A 26040-nucleotide genomic window follows, 5' to 3' on the forward strand; every position below is an offset into this window, starting at 1 on the left:
CACTGTATTGAGTAAATTAGCACTTATTCCAGGGAAGATACACAAATAGATGATAGTGTTTGCAAGAGCATGGCCTTCAGGACTCATTTCCCAGAGAGCTCTGCAATGGTCTTACCAAAACCATTTTGGTCAATGATGGGTAATTCTGGAAAGTTCTACCATCTGCTATTGATAACTGCATCCTGCACAGAGCTGGGCATGCACTGAAGTGACAGGGCCAGGCTCCTGCAGTCTGGCCCTCCAAGGGCCCCTCTGAGCAGCTGCACATCCACATCTGTCCAAAGGCCCCCATTTCCATAGCTGGGCCTAAGAACCCAGCAAAGACCCAGAGCCAGTGCTTTAAGAGTGGTTCACACCATGAGAGACACTGCACACGTGCAGAGCTCACACAGGGATGCACAGGAAACTGATGTGATGAAAAACAAACCACAGGAGGACAAGATTTACAAAATGTCCTAAAATGTGCATTTTATTTCATATCATTATACAATGTTTACATACAGGTATACTTTTAAGACTGCTCAAAGAAAGTGTGAAAAAAGTGAGGCAAATATCAGTTTAAAAATTCCTCCCCTACCCCAAAACCCCACAAATAAAATACATTTTAACACAATCTCTTCCAAATTAATGTTTTGTCCTGAATTTATTGAATCTTTCATTTCAACATGAAAAATACAATCGAATGAAAACTCAAGGTGAAATGCTGACCTACACTTCTGTATTGAGTTGCAAGAATACAATTTAAAACCTTCAGAAGCCTTCACTTGTCTCCACTGCTTATATATCTTCCTTTTACTGAATTAGAAGGCACAGAAAGTCCAAATTCTCACAGACCAGTCAAGTTCTGATAAAAATAAATTACCGTGCTGGACAACTCCTGACTTGTTTGATATCAAACAAAAGACTTCAAGTAGAACCTTTTGTTCAAAATAGCACCATTTCCACCTGATCTCTCTTGAACACCAATCATTCTTATTGTGTAAAAACTGTAGTTGGCACTTGAGGTGGGACACTTTCTGCCACAGCCAGGATTCTTCAAAGACTAAGCCTACCAAATTGCTGAACTCTCTACAAAGTGTAGGTAACATTTTTGTTGGGAAATGGCACGTTGAAACCATAAAGTAATGTCATTTAACCCGCATATGGCTTGCCCATTTTGGTGTTTCCCTGACCCCTGCTCCATAATTTAGCAGATGTTCTTGTGACTGTGGTGAAACTAAAATAAAGACATGTTTATGGGGCTTCACGGCAAGCAGGTGTAAAAAGAAACAAACAAATAGTGTGGTTGCCACTAAGAAGGTTTTCACATGTTGTTTAACTCCAGTAAAGTTTGATCCAGCATCTGATGCATATTAAGGTTTTCTTCTTTGGCATGCGCCACTTTCTCTGTTGTGGGATTAGAAAATTGAAACATGAATAGCAGTTCTTTGGAGGCACTGAACATGAAGGCATGCAATCATCACTTCTCTCAGAGGGTTTAGAAAGTTAAGAAATGTGCATGCTCATAAATATCAATGTTTCCAGATAACACAACTAGAGAGAATTCCAAATTAATAAAACAAACAGCAAATAATGCAAGTTTGGAACTGTTCACAGCTGCAGTTGTTAAGAAAATGCACTGCCAACAGAGACACAATGCCCTGGAAACTCTTCGCTTATAGGTGAGATAAAAAAGCAGCTTTTTTTTCTTCTTTTTTTTTTTTAAGTAGGCAATAAAGAAAATAAGTTCTTTGCAGATACACAATTAATAGTTTCATAGATTTCAAAAACACAAAGAACAAAAAAATTAAAATTATTATAGTTTTTGGTGAAGTGACCTTTAAGAAATTTATTTCTTTTAGAAAATAAATTAACTCAAAGTTAGTAGCCTTATGTTGCATGCACACTTTTCTAGGACAATCACTTAACACACATAGTTAATGCAATAAATGAGCATAATGTTCTGGAGGTGCATCCCACCAGAATCCAGTAAGAGTAACTTCATACTAGGCAAGCATACCTTTAACTGATTGGGTATTGTCAGATGGAGCTCCCATTCTTTTTTTTTTTTATGTCAAATACAAGCCAAATTCATAGTAAGGCAAAATTATCTTATCAAAGTCTCCAGACAAAACAGCTGTAGTATCCTTTAAGTTGGTTTTGAAGTACAGAAATATGGATTCTAGTGAATATTTTTCTCTCACTGTGGTAAAAATCTTAGGGCCAATTCATGTTGGATAAACTGAGTGCCTTTCTGCAACACAGGCTGTTATTTTTTAAATACTGTTAATGAAATGCTGTAGCTCTTTACTTAAGTGGAAAGAAGCTACTGCACAGCAGAAAAGCTTAGTGCTCTTCCAAAAGAGGTGTGCAGACACAGAATGAAAAGCCTCATCCAGAAGAAGCATTTCCAGATTTTCCCAAGAGACTTTCTTTCATTAATTTACCACAGAATTAACAGAAAAAAAAATCAATTTCTAAGTTTCTTGCTTATTTCTACAATTACTGATTCATTCTTAAAGGAAATTTGGAAGAAGGTGGTTTCAAACAAGTTAACAATACAGTCCCACTAAAGTTTAATCCTCATTCAATGCCAGCTTTAGTTCATTAGTTAGGCGACTGTTTTGCTCAAGTTGCTGGTAGAGTTGGTCTGTACAGGCAGCAAGCAGGTTAGAAGGGAAAAAAAGAGGCAGAATGAAGACAGATTAGACAGAGAAAACAGTTAAATAAGAGTTACTAAAGAAACTGGTCACATGACAGACAGTTCAGTAACATAGAGAGAAACATTTTACCTCTGTTTCTACAACTCTAGGAATAGCTACTCCAAGGAACAGCTATTGTACCATAGCAAGAACTGGCTAAGAATCCTGCTGTGGGCAACAGCTGTGAGGCAAAACTGGAATGGAAATGGAAGAACTGCAGCTGTACTCCTAGTAGTGCTAAGTCTTACTTTACTCTTCTGTACAGGGTGTGAATTTGTTTTGTGAGTGCCATTTTTCTTTGCAAACTATTTAAAGTGTAGTGGAAGCTCATCTGCCAGTAGAGAGAAAGCAACTGCACCACAGCCAGCATAAGTAACAGCAGGAGAGGTGCCAGTAGGCAACTACCACCAGGTCTGGCTCAGCCCATACTCCTTTCCTAGGAAGTCTGATGGGCTGAAATGTTATTTCTGATAGGTAAATATTACTGTGGAATCCACACATTTTAATACCTTTAAGTTGCCGAGTTTTACTTTGTATGAAAACGGACTCACATTTGGTGAAAATGAAAAGGAAGGATGAACACTTTGCTCAAAAACAGCCAACAGAGAGGACAATTTGTGTTGGAACAGAACAGCCACAGCCATGTTGTGACAGCACATTAAGTGAGAGTTGCTCTGCAGAGTGAAAAAAATGTTCCACAATGGCTTTTCACTATCTTGTGCTCTCAAATTGTCCATGCTCTTCTCAATAACTGCACTCCTGACCTCTTGATCCCAGATTATTCCCCTACAGGAAATGACTGTTTCTGACTCTTTTCCACAGGAATCCCCTTTCCCTGCAGGCACTGGACACAGCCAAGGCAAAGCTGTGCAGTGAGCTGGTCTGCAGGACATGCTTGCATGGTGAGCAACTCCTCCCAGCTTCCTCCCCAGCCCAGACTCCCACAGGCAGCTCAGTAAAGCCAGGACATTTCACAGCTCTGATCCTGCAGATCCTCCAGTAACAAATGGATCTTGTCCCTCTCACCATATGTGGGAAAAAACAAAGCCTTAGAGTAACTAAAATTTCACTTTGTCTAGCAAAATGTATATAGTTGTTATTCAAAAATGAATCATGTGAAATTACTCTTTACTATCATCACAGAAATCTCCTCTCTGACTGAGGCAGAGATTTACACTCTCTATTTCCAAAACAAGTAAATCCCCCAGTAAAGCAGGGAAAGCACTTCCCAAGAGTACAGTGAGCCCTGGATTCCCCATGGGCCATGTGTCCATCTGCTCCAGAGGCAGGGGCTGGCTCTGCAGGAGCCCCAGCAGCCAAGCAGGGACTTCTGGCTCTGTGCAGAGTCAGAAAAGCTCAGCAGAGCCCAGGAAGAAGCCTCAGGCACAAAACCAGCCAGACATGGCAGGTCCAATGGCACAAGTGAGGGTGACAGGAGTGCTGAGCCACAGCAGAGCAGGGACCACAACAGCTCCCTGCAGTGAAGGTGAGAGCAGCAGGAGCAGCCAGGAATTCTGCCACTGCTCATTTCCAGTACTTGGTCAGCAATCTGTCAGCCCTCAGTGCAGAGCTGATCATGTGTGACTGACACAAAAGGCAAAATGTTAATACTGATGGTTAAAATCACTATGTTAAAAATTGACAGGTTCCTACAATGCATTTTGCTTTTATGTTTACTTTTCTTAAGAAACACCAGTATTGCAAGGAATTGAGGGGACAAAAAACTTTGCTAAAACAATGAACCAAAACACAATATAGTAAGAAGCTGGAGTTGCTGTAGCATATTTCACTCTGGCTCAGATGCCAAGTTACAGTTGACCACAATCCCCTAACTCCTGCATTTGTGAAGCTATTAGCCTCAGTCATTTTACAAATGCTCATCCCATTATATTTGGTTAACTTTTATATATCCCATTCTATCTGGTTACCCTTCACACACAGCCATTTACTGTGTCAATTAAGGAGTGGTAAGTTACTGAACTTTATTACTTGAACTGCCTGTGATTGCTGATTTCTATCCTGTATTTGGGGTTCTGCCCCCAGCCAGCAACATTAGGATGTGGCAGAGGTAGAAAAGTGGGATATGCCAAAGTTATCCAAGGATGGCAGGCCAGGAAGGGCATGCATCCATCCCAAGCCTTATTGGGAAAACAAGTTTTGAGGAGGGGAGAAAATCTAGTTTAGACTGCACTGTTGAATTATCTTGAAGCTGAACAAGAAAGAGACATTTACATTATTCTAAAAGTTAAAAACTAAAAGTTCAGCTATGGCATAATGAATTTATTTAGCTTTGGTGACTTAGGAACTTTAGCAATATATAGAGTTACAGTATCACCAGAAATCAATCTGGTTTTTGCTTCCATGGAAAATAACTTCTTCCACTGTGATGTAAATAAAGTTAAAATAAGGCAATAAACTCCCTAGTTGCAAATAACAATACAAAAAGAGCACAAGATGTCAGTATTTAATGCTTCATCCTTAATCAGACAGTGACAAATCAGCTGAAACCTGAAATCCATGATGTTCCACTTTGCAGCAGAGTAATTTCAAGAATATCATAATCACTAGAATTTTCCTACTCCAGCTTTGAAACATTTCTCATGAGTCTGCAATTCAAACTCACAAGTCTGAACTAAGCACAAGTGGAAAGCTACTGAAACCTCCCCAATGAACTTCCAATACTATCATGCCACTCAAGAAAAATATATTGTAAAATCCCCAGAATGTTAGCAAGCATCATCTTTGCTGAATAACTGAGCTGTGAAAGAGGGAAAACCTTTTTTGCAAGACATTTCAAGGATTATTTTTGGGTGAAAAAAATAATTTAAAGTTTATGATGCTGCCTCTTTAAATCTGTTTCAAATATATTAGTTAATGAACAAAGACATTAAATAGAGATAAAAATAATTTAAATAGAGATAAGAAGTCTTCAGCATAAAGCTAGGAAAAGATTTCAGCTTTAAAGTGAAAAATCTGGTTACATCAAGGATGTAACTGCTCCCTCAGCCATGCTCCCACGACCAATGACCCCAAGGAAGTAGTGACCCTGCAAATTTTGTCCTAACAATAACAACTGGAAGAGTTCCTATTACATCTATTTGTCATTTTAGCTGCAGCAGAGTTTGAGAAAAACTAAGATAATAACTGGTCAGTTTTTCAGTTTTCACACACTGTACTTGCTGGCTTGGCATTGTCAACATTCAGGCAAAAGTGTTTTCAGCTAAAAAATGAAAACACCAAAAAAATGAAATCCCTAATGGCATAAAAGGGCAAATTTTATTAATAACTTAAATAGTTACTGAAATAAATAAAAGGCAAAGGAATAGCAAAAGGGATACAGCTGGGATATTTATTTTACATTGAGAAATGTAGTTTCTGTACAGCAGAGCACAAACAGAGCATGTTCTGAGACAGGTGATAGAGGAAGAGTCAACTAAGCTAGAAGACAGGACAATGAGCCCATGAAACATCCAAAGCTTGGAAAGATGTTTTATCCAACCCGATGAAGATGTCTTTGGAGAACTGAAGCAAAGAAAATTATCTGCGTGAAAAGAAAAAGTGAGATAAGGTAGAAAATGAAAAAAGGTGCAGTAAAGACTTTCCAAAAAGCAGCAATGGCACAGCAGAGCCCAGCATGCTGAGATGACTATGCTAGAGAAACAGCACACCATGCTGGGACTGGAATGGTACAGTCACGTCCTCATATACCAGTAGACTACAATTTTAAGTCTGCTTTCCACTTAGAAATATCCCAAATTGAAGAAATATTGTAATCTCTGTATAAAGAGGAGGAAAAAAGAAATCCATTTGCTTGATAAGCCACTAAGCAAAACCATATGTCGGGGAGGAATTTAAAAACAAAAGAATCAAAGCATACAAAGCAGGCAACATGAGACCTCTACTAAAATGTTGGTAGAGAGAGAAGGAGGAAAGTAATGAACAGACATGGGGACAAAACCAACATGAAGAAAAAACCATTTAAAATCCGGGTGCAAACAAAATAGGTTTCAAGCTCTAAGACATAAGCAAACCTTATGTCCTGTTGAAAGCATGCCTGGGTTTCCAAAAGGGAATGCTGGGACTAAACATTGCACCTCAGAGCCCTTCCCCTCTCCCATGTCAGCTGCAGTGCTCATGCACGGGGAGGTGGAGGTGGCACAGCTGACCTCTGTTCAGAGTCCATGGAACAAGAGTCACTTGGTGCAAACTCTGCACTGGGCACTCACACCTTACAGCTGTTGACTCTCCTACTTTCCTGCCACTCTTTCTTTTTCTCCTTATGACTAAAGTTGGTGTTACCACATTTTTGGTGTATGCAAATAAAATTACTACTGCTATCCAGAAAACACACAGAAGAAACCTACAATTCAAGTGTTGCTTTTATGGGTTTAAATGACAAGGTATTTTCAATCCATTTTCACACATGGAATTCAGTGATAACAGCTGAAATTTTCAGAGCAGCTATGAAAATTTAGATAAAGACTTTCTACTGTCATTAACAGAGAATACAGCTAAATCTAAATTTCTCTGACATTTTTGCAGGAACTTTGTCAGAGCAAAAATTGTGACAGCAGGCAAAGGAATACACTCTGAATGCAACATGTACCACAGCAATTTTCTTTGGTAAAACAAACATGATGTGCCTGGTAGATAATGTTTGAACAGAGGTGAACTGAAAGGATAAACACAGAGCTACAAACAAAGGGCAACCACCACAAGACACAAGGATTGCAGACACAGAATCAAAAAGTAACCACAAGCTTACAAAATCACCATGAGTATTTACCAGGCTTGGCACAACACTCACCCACACTTTGCCAGGGTAAAGCAATTGTTCATGGTATTTTGTACACCTATTCTCTCTAAAGGAAAGCATCTCCCACTACACAGGGAGCATCATTTCACAAGGGCGGAACTGCGCAATCAGTGAGGGCAGGGAAGCAGCAGCGGGCACAGGCTGGGAGGACATTTACATGGAAGTCATATCATTGAGAGCGTGGTCCAGCTCCTCACTGATGGCTTTGTACTTCAGTTTCTGAGCATAGAGCTCATCTGGTGTTCCCCCAGGAAAAGCAGAGGTGTGCAAGGAAATGGAGCAGGATCATGGGATGGAAGGTGAAGGTGGTGGCATGGGGATACCATCCAGAAGCCATAGGAAATGGGAAGAGTGCACAGAAAGAGGTGTTGTGACAGACAAAATGAAACAAAATTAGAGAAGAATAAAAGAAAGAAAATAGTGAACAGTTTTATGCAACAGGTTCATTAACTGCACTGCCAACGGGGCAACCTGTGATATACAGAAAACCAAGAAAAGAGAGTACAAAAGAAGCAAAAATCCATGTTTCACTGCCCTGGATTTTTGTTTTAATGCTTTTTTGTTTTAATCAAGAGGGGACACAGGAGCTAGGGAGAAAAGATCAAAAATGGGACTCAAGGAGGATGTTACCATTTTCTACCTTTTTTTTTTTCAAACCACTCTGGCTTGTGTGTTGTCAAACTCAGCTTCTTACAGCAATTTTTGTTCCTTCTAAACACTTATCTTTCTTCTCTGCTTCCTTCCTGAGTCAGGGATCATAAATTTTCAGCAGCTACTTAGGCATTTCATCACCTTCATGCAGAATCCAGGCTGCCACACCATGCAATTTAGCTTCTTCAAATCCTACACTTAGTGTAATGCCTCTAAATAGCAAACTCCACATAACTTCAAATTACAAAGTCCTACTGGATTGTTTTCTCCAGAGGCAGAAAGCACATTCTACTTCTCTGCTGCAGTTCTGGCAGATTTATCAAAACCTTACAAACAAATCCTCTGAAGTTGAATAATCCTTCTGATTATGTATACAATCTATTAGCTTTACCAAAACCCAATAACTGGTCTAGGTCACAAAATGCCTGCCCCAACCCACACTTAACACAGTAAGAAATTAGGTTAGCTTGCTACATTCCTAACTATTGCAAACATAATGCAACTCTTCATCAGCTCTTCACTAAGATGATAATAACACTTGTCATCTGATCATTTACCCTGTAACATTTATATACTTCCAAATAGAAGAGTATAAAGCAAAAAAATGGAAGGAGTCTTGAGAATATAAGAGAAAAAGCAACAGGCAAGAGCAAAACACTGTTCACCTGAAGCATTTAAGATATCAATACATTTCATTTAGAAAAAATTCTGTCTACTCTTTAGGCAGACACATTTATATAAGCAGGACAAGTCAGCCCAGTGGAACTGGGTATTAAAAAAAACCAACAAAAACCCTCACACAAGAGAAGAATAAGAGATCTGTATTTCCACAGTAAGTAGAAAAACAGCCCCACATACCTTCTAGGTCATCAATGCTCTTCTCCAGCTTGGTTACTGACCTCTCAGCAAACTCAGCACGGGTCTCAGCCTGCAGTCAGGACAAATACAGACTACTTTAGGAAACACACACAGCACTTAGGAGTAGAAAAGAAATAATTCAAGTGAGGAAAAAAGCACAGCGAGAAGAGGCAAATATAAACTAATTTCTAGGGGAGATATTTAACAGTAAACTGTTTCCAAAATGGTATGTTCATCCTTAAACCATCAAAGTAGTGTTTATACTAAAAGAATCAAAGGTGCATTGGAAGCTATGTGTCAAAGAACAGCTCTCATTTTACCTCCTTCAGTTTGTCAGTCAGAACTTTAATCTCCTCTTCATACTTGTCTTCTTTCTGTGAGTACTGTAATTAGAAAGAGGATCACTGGTATTAGATGGGTATTCTAAATATACCCAAAAAACCCCCACTTTGAAACTCTTGTAACAGATTATCTGTACACAAGAAATTGTTATAGGTAAAACAAAATTAATTCCACTTGGAAGGCTGTGGCAGTATGGTTTATTACAAGAGTCAATCTTTCCTTGAGTTACATTCCAGTGCAATATGGTGGGAACTTGGAGAAGAAATTAGTACTGCAGTTTTAAAGAGGAATGTCTTCTGGAGAAATTAAATGCTAGTACACAATGCCATTCGGAGGGACATTCTAGAATTAACACTTAATCTTGTCAGAATACTCAACAAAACATGTGGCCAAATAATACTGACCTATTTGGAATGACAAGATATGCTATGTTCCAGTAGGAGCCAAATAGGAATTGAGTAGTAAATCCAAATGCCTCTACTGACAAGAGCCCTGAAGAAGTGCTGCAAAGTGATTGGCATACAAAGAAAACCCCATGGGCCAGATGACAGTGTAGGGGACACATTCTCACAGAAGTCTCTAGCCTACCTTCTCAGCCTGAGCCTCCAGCGACTTCAGGTTGTTGGTCACAGTTTTCAACTCCTCTTCAAGCTCAGCACATTTGCTGTTATTTCGGAGGTAAGGCAGGAAAGGGGAGGATGGAAGATTCAGTCAAGCAAAAGAAATAGGAGAAAATAGGGGGAAAAGATAGAGAAAAATGAAAACCATTACAGGGCAAAAGAATGGCCTCAAAAGCAGCTGATCCATCACAGACTGAAAGCAGCTCTTTGTGATGCCAAATACCAGTTCAAGTGCACATTAAGACAATGACCAGACAGAAATTTATCTACAGCTCTTGGCTTACACAGAAACATTTACAGAGCTTTTACACGTGAGACAGTTCAGCTTCTTTTGGCTGCACAGGAGATCAGTTTTAAAGATAAAAATCAATAAACAAAAAAGGAGACCAAAGAAAACCACCAAAGCGAGATGCAAAGAGAGAGTAAAGAGCATAGCAAGGACTTATTTGTTACTACTGAGTGAGCTAACTGGCTATGGAAGCTGAAACACTTGGGTTGCAGTTAAACCTAAAAACTGTTTATTAGTATCAGTACCTTATCCTCTGCAGCCATTAATGCTTTCAAGGTTTGATCCATTATTCTTAACTGTTCTTCCAGCTGTCGGACTTGGCTGTTAGTGAACACATGAAATGCACAAAAGCCATTCACAAAATCAGTGTGCAGGTACAGCATGCAGTGACAAAACACGCGCACACACAGAGAACACATTTACTTTGGCACCGACCATTTCTCTCAACCATTACAGTAAATGAGCAAAACATAGCTTGGAGCTGAACACACAGTGTGCTGCCAACGTTTCATGCAGTTATAGTTCTCTTCTAGCACCTCACATACACCCAGGGCAGTTGCACACTTACCTTTCTGATAGCTCAGCACGCTCCTCAGCGCGCTCCAGGTCGCTCTCAATGATCACCAGCTTCCGAGCCACCTGCAAGGACAGGCAGGGCACAATCCATCAGGGATGTTATGTTGCTGCACTGCACCTCACCTGCTCCTACAACCTACAAAGCAGGAGGCCAGGCCTCTTCATTTCTTGGTCAACACATGAGTTTTGATTATGTGATATCTTCATTATTCATTTGAGACTAAGTTATCTGACATTTTTCAAGACCTCCCTTTCATTCACCAGAAGGCAACTGAAAAATATTTCTCTCCCTAAGAGCTTAGGGAATACTCTCAAACATTTTAGTGAAAGATCTAAGATCAGATCTCCTGTCACCTTGTCCCTTGAGGTATCTGAGTGCCTGATTTTCCTTCCACAGCTGTGGAGAGGGGTGTTTGTGAACTTTTGAACTTAAAAGGCAAAAGAGAAAAACAAAAATTCCAGGCCCAGCCTCATGGGCTTCAGAGAGAGATGACCTGCACTCAAGAACTGACCTCTTCATACTTGCGGTCAGCCTCTTCAGCAATGTGCTTGGCCTCTTTGAGCTGGATCTCCTGGATTTCCATCTTCTCTTCATCCTTCTGGGCCCTATTTTCAATGACCTTCATTCCTCTGAAAAACGTGAAAAACAGGAAATGCAAGGTTCAGGGTTTGCCAGTTTATCTCCAGCTCTACTCCTTGTGGTATGTGACTTTCAGACAGTGGTATTCAGGTGAGTGAAGCACATCAGACACATGAGTCCTCACACCATAGATTTAGTCCTGTGCACTTAGATTTCAGAAGTTCAAGGAACAAAACATGTCTTAGGAAGAAAGAAAAAGTGTGATTTGTTTATATCTTACTGTAATTCAGCTGTAGAATTCTTTTTCATTTTAAATTGCAGGAAAAACTCCTCTTATAGAAAGGTTAACAAAGGGTGTTGCTTCTAAAAACCTAATAAGACTGAAAGCATCTGTGCTTTTACACTCATCAACAGCATGTAGAACCCTTGCAGAACTGAAAAGAACCATGTCTGTGGGCCAGACTCCCCTGGGTTTTGCCATGTCAGAGACCTAGAAGCTCCCTGTGCTCTCTAAAAGCAAAATTTAAATCCTTCATAACAAGAAACACTGTATGTTGCACACGTCTGATATAAAATTACCTTAAGTGTTTCAAAACACACTGGGAGTCTCTGGCAAATTTCTTTGGAACAGACTCCATTCTTGGTAAGGTAGAAGTACACATGCAGAATGTGTGGGTTTCTTTCACAATAAAAGGTTCTATCACAGCCATAATGTACCATTGGAAGAAGACAGATCTTCCAAAGTCACGAAGCTGGAGTTCCTAACTTACACTACAGATTTCTGGAAATGTGCAGGAATTATCTGTCTCTTTCCTTTGTTCACCTTCACGTACCAATCTTGCCAACAGGAGAACCAAAGCCTCTTCCAGCACTTCACTACTCTCCAGGTGAGATTTTCTACCCACAATGAAAGCAAGAATCACCCAACAGCACAAGAGTAGCACAAGGAGTTGTCATCCAACCAGAGAAGTCTGGGCTGGGCCAAGCAGTTTTCCCAGGATGTGAATGATACATCTACTACCACACTTAAATCTCATCTTCACAGCTGGAAAAGAATCCAAGCCCAGATATTTTGGACATTTCTACAGACAAGCTGCAACTGAAGTCCATGTACACAAAGGAAGAGCAGATTACACATATTCAGAGACCTAGGAGTGGCTTAATTTATGTCCCTAACCCACACCCTGGCAATTATGATCTTTGTCATAAGGGTAACAATCCATTCAGGTGTGGCTCCACCAACCTTTCACTCTCATCTGCAGCCTTCTCAGCCTCCTCCAGCTTCTGCAGGGCAGTGGCCAAGCGCTCCTGAGCCCGATCCAACTCTTCCTCAACCAGCTGGATGCGTCTGTTCAGAGAAGCTACTTCACTCTCAGCCTAAGCACAGGAAGAAACAGAAATGAATTCATTGTAAGGCACACATCTTCCCTTGTACAAGGTTACCCCATTACCTGCTAGTGCCATTTAACAGCACTTTGTCATTTCTAACTTTGTCCACTAGAAAGTCCATACACAGAGATGTGCATGACTGAATTGTGAAGTTATTGCTTAACAGAGGAAAAAAGTGATTAATGCTTGCTTTCAATGAAGCACATCAAGGACTGTACAATTTGTACTAGAAAGAACTGCACAGGAAGAATTATGCACCATTACCCAAATATTTTCTGTTATTGTATTTGCAGACATTAATTACAGACCATCTCTTTTTTAAATCAAACCAACACAAGCTAATTACTCAATTCTTCTGTTACCCCAATTCCTTTATTTATGACCTTTCACCGTATTTGGCAAGAATTGTCCCGACATTTCCTTGAGTCCTGTAGGAAGGGTTCAGTGTAAACATGTAAAAACACACCTGGATCAGCATTTGCAACGAGACAGCTGCCAAAGAGAGAGTTTGAGAACATTTAAAAAGTGCCCCAATGCCCAGAGGTTTTGTTTACAGGCAAGCTGTGCAAGAGTTGACAAAAAAGGCACCAGCAAGGACCCTAGTACAGGCAGCAATCCCTTAAAACATCCTTTTTTTTTTCCTCCCATAGTTCCATCCTCAATCTTCCCCTAAATTTGCCTTTCTTGAATTACCTGTTCACTTAACTTTGTGTACAACACTTGCAACTCATCTGCCTCTTATCACTACAAGCTATTTTATATTACAGCTCCAAACCTGCACTTGGCCTAAGCTGCAGAGTAAGTTCTAAAACATTCTTCTTATGGTAACCTCACCGTTAAACTTACTTTCTTTCAAAACTATATTAAGCACAAAGTATATATAAAAGGGTAACTATTCTAAAAGGTTTATTACTTCAGAGAATAACACTTAATTAGTACTGAAAACATATATGATATATATTTGCTATATATGAGGAAGTACACATCTGAATTTCCTATGATGTCTAGTTGAGGGGAAAACCAACCCTCTGGCAAAAGTGGATACCAAAAGTATCAGTTTGGTACTTTTTCTTCTCTAACCAGAGGTAGCTGGATAGAGTTGTCCATATCAAAGATTCTGCTGTTCATAACACAAAAAGGAACAACTTACAGACCAGACAAATAAAACAACCTTTGACATAAAAGTAACAATGTCCAGCTAGAATGACTGAAAGTAACACATGAACAGGGAAGCAATTATATCTTTGAACATTAATATGCATTGGCAACGAACACAGAACCAGAAGGAGAAGAGACTTCATCCTTAGAAATCCACATTAATCCAAATATAAAATATTTAGCTATGTAATCAAGCAGAAATGTTCAAAATCTCTGGTTTTGGACTTCTGGCTTTAAAACAGTAAGAATTTGAACTTTCACATTTAAGAAAGAAAATGACCCTTCATAAGGGCTACCCTAGGGAAATTTGTAATGTTCAAGTTAATTATTATCATGTCAAGACTGCTCATCATGATAAGAGCATAAAATGTGCTTCAAAACACAGGGTGACTAAAGTTCAAGTTTTCACTTCCTGCTCCAGTAACTCACTAAGGATTTACCAATCAGCCTTATATGGCCCCAGTTACTCTTCTGCAGAGCAGGACTTCTCTCCTTATATGGCAAGGAAGGAAAAAACCCCAGTGACATTCGGGGCACTCCCACTGCTACCATGCAAACATAACCTATGTTTCTGCAGCAGCACTTACACACCACATACTTTTACAATGAGTGATGACATGGGTAAGTTACCACTGGGTGTTAATTATCACTATTATAAGGGAGATTCTGTTTTCCAGAAGGAGGAAGAAAAATGCATTTTGAAAAAGTGGTTACCAACAGCCCCTTGAGATGCATGTACTCAAACCAAGATTCTTCTTTAAGGCTGCTAATCACAGCCTTGAAACTTTTAACAATCTGGTATAACAATCAAAAGCTGGAGGCTGTGCTATGTTTTGGCCACAGCTGTAGCTTTTTTGTTGTTTGCATATTTGTACCTTGCACAGGAAGAAGAAAACCCTCACCTAACAACCCTAGCTGGTCACAAGCCATACATGTAAGGCCTTACAGGGAAAGAGCAGATTCACACCTCAGCTCGCTTGCTGCAGAGCTCTCACAGCCTCCCTCCTCAGGCATGCAGAAACACAGCTGCAACAATAAAACCCCTCATCTGTAGCCAGCACTGCAGAAAAGCACACGTCTACATGTGCCTGGGAGTTCAGCTTTTTCAGCCTTTATTCACCCCAGCACCGACCCCTCCACACAAAAACCTAAATACCATGTAAATGTACTCTGCAGACTTCCACATCATCCACATAAACCAACTCCAGGGAAGAGACAAACATTAACCTTTAGGGTCCTAAGCCTTACTGCAATGTAGCTGAACTCTTAAGGGAAGGCTTCACCAGGAGACTGTAACCACTTCTCCAGCACTATTCCTTCTGCCACAAAAGTTAACAGCAAAACTTTCCTTTTCAATAGAAATTCCTTAATATGCTGGTCAGAATAATACATGTTACTGAAAGTAGGATTTTTTGTGTCCTTTATTCCACAAAGCTTAGAAAACAAGCACAAGTTTTTTAAAAACAGAAACCCTTATGAAATGACTAATGGCTCTTTGCTGAAAAAGCCAGATATGCCAAGTGATCTGCAAGAATGCAATAGTTACACAAGCATAAGTGGCCATATTTTGCTCCAGAAGGAAGATCACCTGCAAGTAATCAGGAGGCTCTTCTTCTGAACTTACTGCCCACAATGTGTAGAAAGGCCCATATTATAAGGAAATCAAATAATCACATTTTTTTTCTATTGTAATAAACTACACAAGAGCTTTGCTCTTTTGCTTTGTTTTTATGCAACCACTGAAGACTGCCTCAAAGAACACTGTACATTTTACAGCAGGAAACATTCAGCTACAGCTGCTGGAACTCCCAAAGGTCAGTGATAAGACAAAGAACAGCCCTATCAGGTTTCTTTTATTGTGATTGCCACCCATAATTACATCTCTCTGCTCTGTAAGCCTGTGCTGCTCACACCTGATCCTGCCTCTGTCTAAAACCAAGCCTACTGTTCCTTTCCCCTCCTGGCGAGCAGCTTTGATGAACAGCACACACTGCAGATGTTCAGTGACCGGGGCTGTGCCCTGGCATTGTTGGGGTGCTGTCAGGTACCATGGGCCATCGCAGGTGCACTCCTGCGTACCTCCCAACAGTCGCCATGCTGACGTCTCTCACAAATGAACTCGTCTGGATGGGATACGAGAACTAGGACTTGTGGGGAGAAACACCCCATAAAACCTTGCCCATAGCCTAATACAAAACAAGTCATCTCAAGCATCTCGCCTAAGTCCTTGCTCACTCCAGATCGGGGTTTTGCTGTTGCCCAGCACACCCAGCGCTGGCTCCGGGCGCGCTCACCTGGGCCCGGCCCACGCAGCGCTCGGGTTACCGAGCCGGGGAAGGCAGCGCCGCGGGCCGGCCCCGCCGCCAGCCCGGCAGGTAACAGCCACCAGCCGGGCAGGTAACAGCCACCCTGTCGGGCACGGCGGCCAAGGAAGCGGCCGCCCGTCCCCCGGCCGGGGAGGCAGGCGGGACAGCCGCGCCCCGGGACCCGCACCACGAAGCCCCGGGCCCAAGCCGGGCCGAGGGGCGGCCCTACCTCCTCCCGCAACGCCCGCTCCTGGTCCACCTCCCGCTGCAGCCGTCCCGCCCGCTCCTCGGCGGCGTCCGCCTGCTCCTGCAGGCTGCGGATCTTCCTGCGCACGGCCTCGAGCGAGCTCATCGCCGCCATGCCCGTACCTCGCCCAGCCCGCGCCGCCTCCCTCCGCTCGCCGCAGCCCCGGAAGTCCCCCCGCGCCGCAGCGCTCCGGGGCGGGGCTGCGGCACCGGGCTGGGACCGGGGCGGGGACGGAGGACGGTCCAGCCGTCCTAGGGATGGGCCGGTCCTGAACCGGGATGGGCCGGTCGTGGTGGGGAATGGGCCGGGCCTGGCCCGATCCCACAGCGGTTGGGGTGGTCGTGGCCGGGGATGGGCCGGTCCTGCCCCGTGGATGTGCCGAGGCAGCAGCGCCGCCTGGCGGCACAGCACGAGAGCTGCCCCGGAGCGGAGCGGAGCGGAGCGGAGCCACCTTTGCCCCCGCACACCGCCCCCGTATGAGCGGTGTCACCAAACGCCATCGAGGGACGGGCTGCTGCACCCGGCCTGGCTCCTGAGACACGGGCAGGGCACAGGGGGCTGCAGCTGCCCCCTCTCAGGTGGGGTGGGTCCCGGGATGTGCCTGGCTTTTGCGACATGAGTCATACCGGACAGGTAAGATTTTCTCGTCCCAGTGAAAGGTGAGTCCATCCCTGCGAGCCGACACTCCCTCCCCTGCCTCTGCCCTTTTCCTAAGGCTTGGAACTATCCAAACTAATAAGGTAAATACTGGGTCAACTGCAATGCCCCAAATATACTCTTCATTGCCAAAAAAAGAAATACATCCTAAACTGTCAGACATATTCCATGCATACAAATAAATAAGACATTTACCTCAATGAAAACAAGCCAGACACTCTCCCACCCTCCACCTCAGGGAAGACTGCAAATAAAATTGCCCTCAGCTAGCTTCCAAACACTGCTTTCCAGCAGGGGCAGGTGGCATGGGGATCAGTTAGGAAGATCCTTAGTTTCAGAAAGGGAATCTAGTAGCATTTCTCCAGTCTTCATCCAAGGCAAGCTATTTCCAAATAGTCTGCATACTTTTCCATATAAGGAATATCTCCCTTGGATCTATATGTGGTTCCTTTGAACAAGCTAAATAAATGTCCTGCTAGGAAGCTGCCTCTCCTATGGCAGCCCGCACAGAGCAGACATCTGATCCACATTATACACGGATCCCTCTCCCCTGTTCCTTTGAACACTTCTGTTTGTTAAGTTCTTGGGTTCTCTTTCAAAGCTCTATAACTTAGTTGCCATACTGAAGCTAAGCCTTTTCTTTCTTTATGCCTTTTAGAAGTAAAATAAGATAAAAAAATGTTGTCTTCTATGTGGAGTTTGTAACGTTTCCATTTCTGAAGGTATCCTGAAATACTTTGCTTGCTTCATTTGAAACTCCTTTTCATTTTGGCTTTGAAGTTGACTTTTAAAGTTGAGCTATAGGAAAAGGAGGGTGACTGCTTTGGAAATACTGTAGTTTCATCTAATCTTGTAATTCAGACCTGAGATTTACTCAAGGAGAATTGAATTGTCCAACAGCAGCAATAGAAACCAAGACCTTAACTACACAGACCCTTATGGTTCCATGCATGCGATCCACTAAATGCATGTCAGGAACAGACAGGTGGGAGGGATGAGGGCCTGGGAGAGGCACAAGCTCTTGCCTTATTACCATATAAAGTGCTGAGCTATATATATCTCCCAGCTTGCTCCCAAGATCCCTGTCCTCTGAACTGCAGAACTAGCAAGTATCATCTTCCGGACAATCTCCTGTCACACAAGACTGAGCTTTTCTTTGACAAGTGAAGCAGTTCCACTGATTTCCAAGGGAAAAAAACCAAAAAAAAACAGGAGAGAACCTTTTATCTCAGGGACTAGTGAGTCAAACCAGTATCTACCAGCAGTTCTAACACATGCATACCTAGGAACAGCTCTCTTGAAATCAGAACTAGAAGCCCTTGCTCTTCTGGATCTCCCTCTCCTGCACCTACTCACTGTTAACTCTCTGCTTCTGTTTCACTATCAAGACAGTGTTGTTCCACCCTGAGTTGTTTTACCCATCACCTGAATAGATAAGTCACCATTTCACATCTAGAGTGGCAAGTACACATAAAAAGCACACGTCAAGTGAGCAGAAACCCAATCAGACGCCTCTGATAGTGTGCAAACCTCATGCAGGGAGGAAGTGCTGTGTTTCCCACCTCCCTGTCCAGGAGGTGCCTGGACCCTGCCTTCAGCAAAGCTTTGCAGTGCTGCTGAGTAGGAGTCCAGGCTGTCCTGAGCAGAGGGAGTTTGTGGTTTCTCTGTTGGGTTTGTGGTGAAAGGGATGGGGGTAACTTACATCTGTGGCCTTTTTGTCAGCCAGTTCCAACTTTTCCTGTGCATCTTTAAGGGACTCGGAGTATTTGTCCAGCTCATCCTCAGTGGCCTTCAGCTTCTTTTGCAGAGCCACCAGCTCGTCCTCCAGCTGTGATATGGGTGGAAAGTGGTGGAGAGGGGAGGGCGGGCGGGAAAAGGTGCAGCAGGCAGCGTGATCGTGCAAACGGAGAGGTGCGAGTGCAGAAGAGACAGAAAAGGACAGACAGACAGAGAGAGAAAGAAGGAGAGACAGTTAGATCCTCTTTGCTTGCAGCAAGGGCACGATACCTTGGCAGCATTCTCCTCTGCCGAGAGGAGGCTGTCCTCAGACTTGTGTAGCTCTTCCAGCACTTGGTCCCTTGTATCCTCCGTCCCACGCAATTGCTTTTCCAATTGCACAATGTCATTCTCTAACTAGGTGCACAAGAGGAAATATAACGCACAAATATGTTTCTCCCTTGGCTTAGAAAACGGAAACTAATTCATAAAATCACTCTTCCTTTCTCCCTCCTCCTTCAGGATCTCCCAGAAACGTGCAATCAATGCATCCCCCTCCCTGAATCGAGAAGCCCCAGGTGTAAAGAAGGGGCTTGGAGGAGGACAAAAAAGTGGGGCATGCGTCCGGAGAGGGGCGGGAGGGCAGCTCGAATCGGACACATCAGCTGAGTGATGCTGGAGTGGGCGAACACAGCTTTCACCGTCCTTTGCCAAACCGCCGCACATCTGCCCAGTGCTAACCAGGCGTTCTGGGCAGCCTCTCTAAGCCGTCCTTCCCCCTGTGACAAAGGCACAGAGGCCACGCAGCCGTCCCAGGGCCCTGCTCCCCAGCTGGAACGGTGGGGAAGGGGGAAGAACCTCCTGCCTCGCCCCTGGGAACCTCCAGCCGGCGGCTGCCAGGCTGAAGCTCTGCCTTAGGGAAAGTTCAACCAGTTCTGCAGGGGCGCGGGGGTGGAATATAACAAAGTACGGTGAGGGGGGAAGAAGAGGGGTGGAGGTAAAAAAAAGAGAAGAATAGTCTGGAAAGATTTGCGCCCCGGCGCTCGCTGCGCCCGGGCCCTCGGTGCAGACCTGCTTGCTTCTCTCCTCCGCTGCCTTCTTGTCCGCTTCGGCTTGCTCGGCTCTGTCCAAGGCGTTCTCCTTGTCCAGCTTCAGCATCTGCATCTTCTTCTTGATGGCATCCATGGTGGCAGTGGTCTAGGGCGCGTCCCCGCGCGAACTCCTTCCGAAAGAAAAACTTGAAAAGTTGCGGGAGAGCCCCAAGTCCGGACGCAGGCCCCGGGGGAGCGGAGCGGAGCTGCCGGGCAGGGTTGATCCGTGCGGGACGGGGCGCCGGCCGAATGCAAGCGGCGGGCAGCGAGCGCCTCACAGATATGTACTTTCCCAGGGGGCTGACTGCATTCCTCAAGACATCCAATACTTTTTTGGAAAGGGCTTTTTTTTCTTCCCTCCCTCCCTCCTCCTTTCGTCCCTACCCCTTTCCCTCTCTCACTGCCCCCCGGGTTTTTTTGGGAGGCACAGCTTTCCCATTCGCTGCCGCCTGCCATTTGACCGCAGATATGACTATATATGGGATGCGATGGGCGAGGTAAGGCGGGGGAGCAATTTGTTCCCATTTCCAAATAGGCAGGACGGGACATTTCGCTGCTACTCCTGGGAGAAAAAAAAAAAAAAAAAGAAAAAAAACGAAGGCAGCTCGGCGGGGAGCGGAGGAGACGGGCGCGAAGGCTGCTCGCAGCGGGCAGCCTGTGTGGGTGACACCGGCCCCGTGCTGGAGCCGTCCCCGCCCGTGGAAATCAATCGGTTCCACAGCAGGAGGGTGGCGGAGCCGACCGCATCAGGCGGCAGGGGAAGGCGGGGCACGGGGGCTGCAGGACGGGCACTAAGGGGTTAATCGCATGCACGTACGGAATGAATGCGTTCCGAGACCTCCCCCCGGCAGCCGGAGCAGGAGAGGAGGAGGGGGCACCTCTGCTCGACAGCCAGGCTGCTGCTGATGCGGGCAGCGCCGGGCACGAATCGCAGACTCTGCGGAGAGACCCGGGCAGGGCTGGCCTTCCGCCGGGACCCACGGCCAGGGGAAGGGGCTGAGGTGCGACCCCGAGCCCCGGAGCAGTGCCGGGGCAGGCAGAGGTGCCAGCGGCTGGCAGAGCTTCCGAAGTGCACCGCTCTCTGTGCAGCACCTGGCCGGGGCTCCTGGCCCTGCAGAGAGACGCGCCTCGGTGCTGCACACGCAAGGAGTGAACAAAAAAAGCGAACGGGAGCTACTGAGACCCTCAACGGGAACACTGCTGGGGCCAGGACCTGCCAGGGGTATCCAGGGCTCCGAGGGAACGAGCCCAGGAAAAGCTGGGCCAGGGAATCTAGCTACAGAGTGGCTTGCACCCTTTCGTAATGCCAGCGAGGGACAGCAGCAGATAGATAATTAACAAAATTACATATAATTAAGTGAAGACCTATTTAATTCACTTCTGGCATGTCTCTCACAGTCTCATCAGCAGAGTGAGCAAGACACAACATGTTGTCCTCAGGACGCACGCTCCCCTGTACAGGGTAGAAAGTACAGGGATGTGCATGAGTCCCACAGGATGTGGGTTACACAAAGAGAAAATTAGGCAGCCTTTGTCTACACTCAATCCTTGTAGCAGAAAATTCCTCCCTGGTGCTGTCACTGCATCAGCTGAGCTGATGTTACTTAGCAGGAGGAGGGAATGTCCTACAACTTCTGGCCCATGGTACTTAGCAGGGCAGATAAGGGCTGGATTTGCAAAGCAGGCCATGGAGGCCAGCTCCTGGAGAGCTTAAACAGGCTGCACCACAAAGCCTCAGCTCTACGAGATAGCAAAGCCCCTGATGAGGCTTCAGACCAACAGTTACAGTCCCCAGGTGCTCAGAAAAGCCATAATCTGAATTAACCTAGGTGCTATACAAAATTCAGAGGCTCATGATTTGGCATGGGGATTCATGTGTACTGCTCCTAGGGAGCAGAACTCCACTGTCAATACAGAAGCTTTCCTTATGCCTACTTAAAGAAAAGATGATTTCTCACTGCATTGGTTTAATAACCAAACTACTCCAACAATAACAGAAAAAATTATTGCACTTCCACAGAATGTTTTAAACCACAAGAGTATTGAAAAAGTCTACAGATTTAGTTGCAACCACTCTAAAGTGTAGTTTTTCTCTTTGCACTTACCTTGATTTTACACTATAGTCAGGTAGAACAGATTAGGGCCTTTCTGAGGGAAGTATAGTGAATATTTAAAAGATACCTAGTTACATATTGTTCAACAACCTGACTGCTTTGTAAAATGTATCAGTATGTTTTAACCCTAGTTTAGGTCAGTATGTTTTAACCCTAGTTTAGGAGAACATATTCCTCTGCCACAGAGGGTGCCTTAAAAACATAGAGTGTCATGGCTGGGAATTCACTGAGGTAGCTCTTCTCACTTTGGGGAAAGAAAATGTTTTGCAAAATTAAACAAACAACTGTCTGGGTAATTTGGGAGTGGTAGCTGATAGGCTCCTAAAAGAATGCCTGTGCAGCTCCTGTTGGAGTTTTCTAAAAGAATGTTAGCCATGACATGGGAGCCTCTAGGATATAGGAGAAAGTATGAGGTACAGGCAGAAGGAAAGAACTTGAAGTTTTAAAAAAAATTAACAAAATTTTTTTTTTTTAATTAAAAAAAAAAGTGAAGGATGGTATCACCTTCACAAAAAAAAAAAAAAATCTTGAGGTTCTACTTACATGAAAATGTCCAGTTAATAAGCTTTGTTTATAGCAAGATGACCTGTATCCATGGGGCTGAACTGGCTGATGCTGATTTAATTTTTGTTTTCCTCCTGGAGAGAATATGAAAAGTACAGACATGTGTTAACATGCTTGCTATACCTTTCATTAACAATTTCAATTACTTGGAAACTTCTGTTCCAGCTGGCCAAGAAAGATAGGTTTAGAAATGAAATAGCTTGTATAGTCTCTCCCTCTTTAATTGATATGTGAAGACAGATTGTATGCAAATTAGTTTTACTTATTGAAAAAAGAAGGCAGAACAACTTTGTTTTTATGACATAGTAGCAATTCTCTAATGTCACTTGTCACCTCTTGTTTTTCACCACAATGGCTCATCTAATCTCATCTCATCCCCTCTCATTGATAAATGGTGCAGGAACTCCCTAGCAGTAGTTTCACTTTCTTCTGGGGAGTACCTACTGAACTGATTTTGAATTCTGTTAATTTAATTGGGCTCTTCAGAAAATCAAGACAGCAAGCTCAAAGCACCAAGAAAGGAATACCTAGTTTTGAAATTGCCAACTCCTCCTGTGAGCAGGTGATGCCACAGTTCAGGCTTACTGACAATACAGTAAGGAGCAAGGCTGAGACTTGTTCATATAATGATGTTTCTGTCATGCCACCTATCCCTTGGCATGGGCAGAAATTTGCCTTGAGGAGGATCTGCTCTTTGGGCATAGGTTGGGTTGGTCATAGGGGGTTGATTGTGAGAACAGACAAAAGGGGAGATGGACATACTCACTTGGAAAAACTTCAAACATGCCTTTGGAGTTGCTTTTCCTACTTCTTATTCTTCTCCTAGGTCTCTCTTTGTTTTGGGTTGTGGGTTGGGGTTTTTTTTGTGTGTGTGTGGGTTTTAAGGAATATACAGGAAATGACACCTAACAACTGGTTCTGCCAGTTCTATAAAACATGCCTCCTAAAAGACTATTAAGGATTCAAGTTAGGTCAGTCAGACTGAACTCACAGGCCTGTATGTCATTTGAAAAGTGGAGTGTTCCCTCACATGGAGGCAAATATAAATGAAATATAAACCAATTTCCAAAGGCCTCTGAGACCTCTGCTGCCCTTGTAAAACAGGAATGTTCCTTTTGGACAAAGGAAGCCAACAACATGAGTGTAGGATATTATCAAAAATAGGAAATTGAAAACATCTGCATTCACCTAGAAAAACAAATAAAATAATACTGATGAAATCAGAAAGGTTTTACTAGTACAGTCAGCGTATTTTATCCTGTAAGGATCTCCAAGAGCTTTGTACTACAGAAACTGAGGGACAATATTTCTGAAAGAAGCATAAAAGGACCAAATTTCCCCTGGGGAAATTGGTCATCTATGCTTCAGCCATAAGGGAAGGGAAGGCCCTAAAGCAGAAGGTGGAATCCCAATGGCCACTTCTCTGCACAGCTCAGTAGGCAGCAAATAAGTCCAGAAATACTCCAGAACATGCCAGTCATGCTTAGCACATGCTGTAACCCTGTAAAGGTTTGCTGTAACATTTCCTAGGTAATGGTGGAGAGCAGTTTAGCTTTTGTAATTAAGAACTATGGAATGATTTATTGGAAAATTAAGCTTCAAATTATTTTAATAATTTTGCTCTTCAGAACTAATGTTTGTTTGGTCATTCAAGAAAGGAGTGAACTCCTTAAGTAAAAAATTATTTATAGCACAGTCTTCTGCACCTGCCCTGATCTGTAATCCGAGGGTCTACTCAGATACCACACCAAATGCTAAGAAGCACATGACCTAACTCATGACCTAAGATCTTAAAATAGCTCTGAGAAGGTCTTTTTTATTTTTTCCCTAAGACTCATTGCACTACTGTTATTTGCTAGATTTCAGCTGAGCAAACATGTCTCCCAGTTTTTTCTATTGTGCTTTCTTTTATAATCAGATTTGCTTTAGCTGGTAGTTAGGAGTTACTAATGTCTTTCTGTGAAGAAAATCTACAAAAAACAAGTAACAGAAAGACAAAACCTAAAGTCCACTCTTGGTAAGATGTCTTCCTACATCTTTCTTTTTATAGCTTCAAAATGTTTCAGACAAAAAAAAAAAAAAGATTAATAGATAATTTAAAACTGTTTATCTGTATTTATATATTGTTGGATTTATGTCCCACTCAGTGAAGTCTTGAGTCACTTAAATCTGACTAAAGTAATCTTATATTTTTAAAAAAGTGTTTAAAAAATAGTCTTGAAAAAGAATATTCAGTCCATTTTGATTTACAGTATGGTATTGTGCAATGGAAAAGAAGAACAGTGAAGAGGCCAAGTAAAGAAAAATACAATTAATATGCAATGAGGGAAAAAAAAAAGAAATACTACAATCAATTGTACCCAAACAGCAAACTGAAAAGAACTGTGAATCAACAAATCCAGAAAGAAGCAACTCTTCTGGTGAGAGTCCACTAGGGACCTTACAATGGTGCAGAAATTGCATTAAATATTGTGATCTCTGATTTACACTGATTACATTTATCCCAAATGATAACAGACCAAGTTCTACTGAATGCAATTGAGAAAAAGTTGTGGACAACAAGAAGGCCAATACCTTCAAAGGCAGAGTTCCATCCTGGTGAAGCAGTGCTTTGAGCTATATATAGATAAATACACTAGCACTGTAACATCTGCTGCCATATCTCCAAGATTACAAAGTGTCCCGAAATTCAGCTTTGCAGTTTTGTTGGGGATTTTTCCTCAGCAGAACAAAGAGCAATTACCATTGCATACCTCTGACAGATTTGTGTTCCTGATCTCATTGGTACAGTAACATATGATGGTAGCACAGAGCAGGAATGAAAAATAGGAAACAAGAAATCTGATTATATTTCTGATGTCCATCCCTTGATATAACAGCAGAGAGATGCTGTTATATAAATATCAGGGCAGACAGCAATTTCCCTTCTCTTGGCTGCAACTGGGAAGAGTTCAAGTGTTTTAGGAATGTCCTGAAATCAAGTATCAGAATTCACAGCAGTTCATAGAGCAGCACAGAAGGAAACAAGAAAAGCTGCTGCAGTAAGTGAATGAACAGAAGTTGTTGGGCTGTACTTGTGAGCACCCCTCTCCTGACAGGATTTACTTTTGTCCTGTGGAGGTTCTCAACCATCACACATCAAGGCATCAATCTGAATTTGAACAGGATGTAGGAAAATATGTCCAAATTAACCTATCTACCTATGACTGATGGCTGAGGAATTTACACAGAAGTCTTGAGAGATTTCTACCATGAAGAAATAGCAGAGTGGAAGATTTTACTGTGTGACTTTGGCTCTGGGAAAAGCAAATTTGCTGATAGCAAAAAAGTTAATATTGCACTTAACCTTCAGGAATGATTCTGTTTCAATCAAACTATGTGTATA

General features: G+C 43.1%; 1 protein-coding gene across 1 annotated transcript; it reads right to left on the bottom strand.

The window, feature by feature from the left end:
- Positions 1–442: 442 nt before the first annotated feature.
- TPM1 (tropomyosin 1) lies at positions 443–20264 on the bottom strand. Its single transcript, XM_077185352.1, is given in 10 exon segments — positions 443–1386; positions 9007–9076; positions 9327–9389; positions 9937–10012; positions 10826–10896; positions 11346–11463; positions 12657–12790; positions 18873–19114; positions 19117–19303; positions 19958–20264. Coding segments are annotated over 10 exon segments (1158 nt in total). The 5' UTR covers positions 20072–20264; the 3' UTR covers positions 443–1303.
- Between the last annotated feature and the right edge of the window lie 5776 nt (positions 20265–26040).

This window comes from Agelaius phoeniceus, chromosome 13, assembly GCF_051311805.1.
Source record: "Agelaius phoeniceus isolate bAgePho1 chromosome 13, bAgePho1.hap1, whole genome shotgun sequence".
NCBI lineage: Eukaryota > Metazoa > Chordata > Aves > Passeriformes > Icteridae > Agelaius > Agelaius phoeniceus.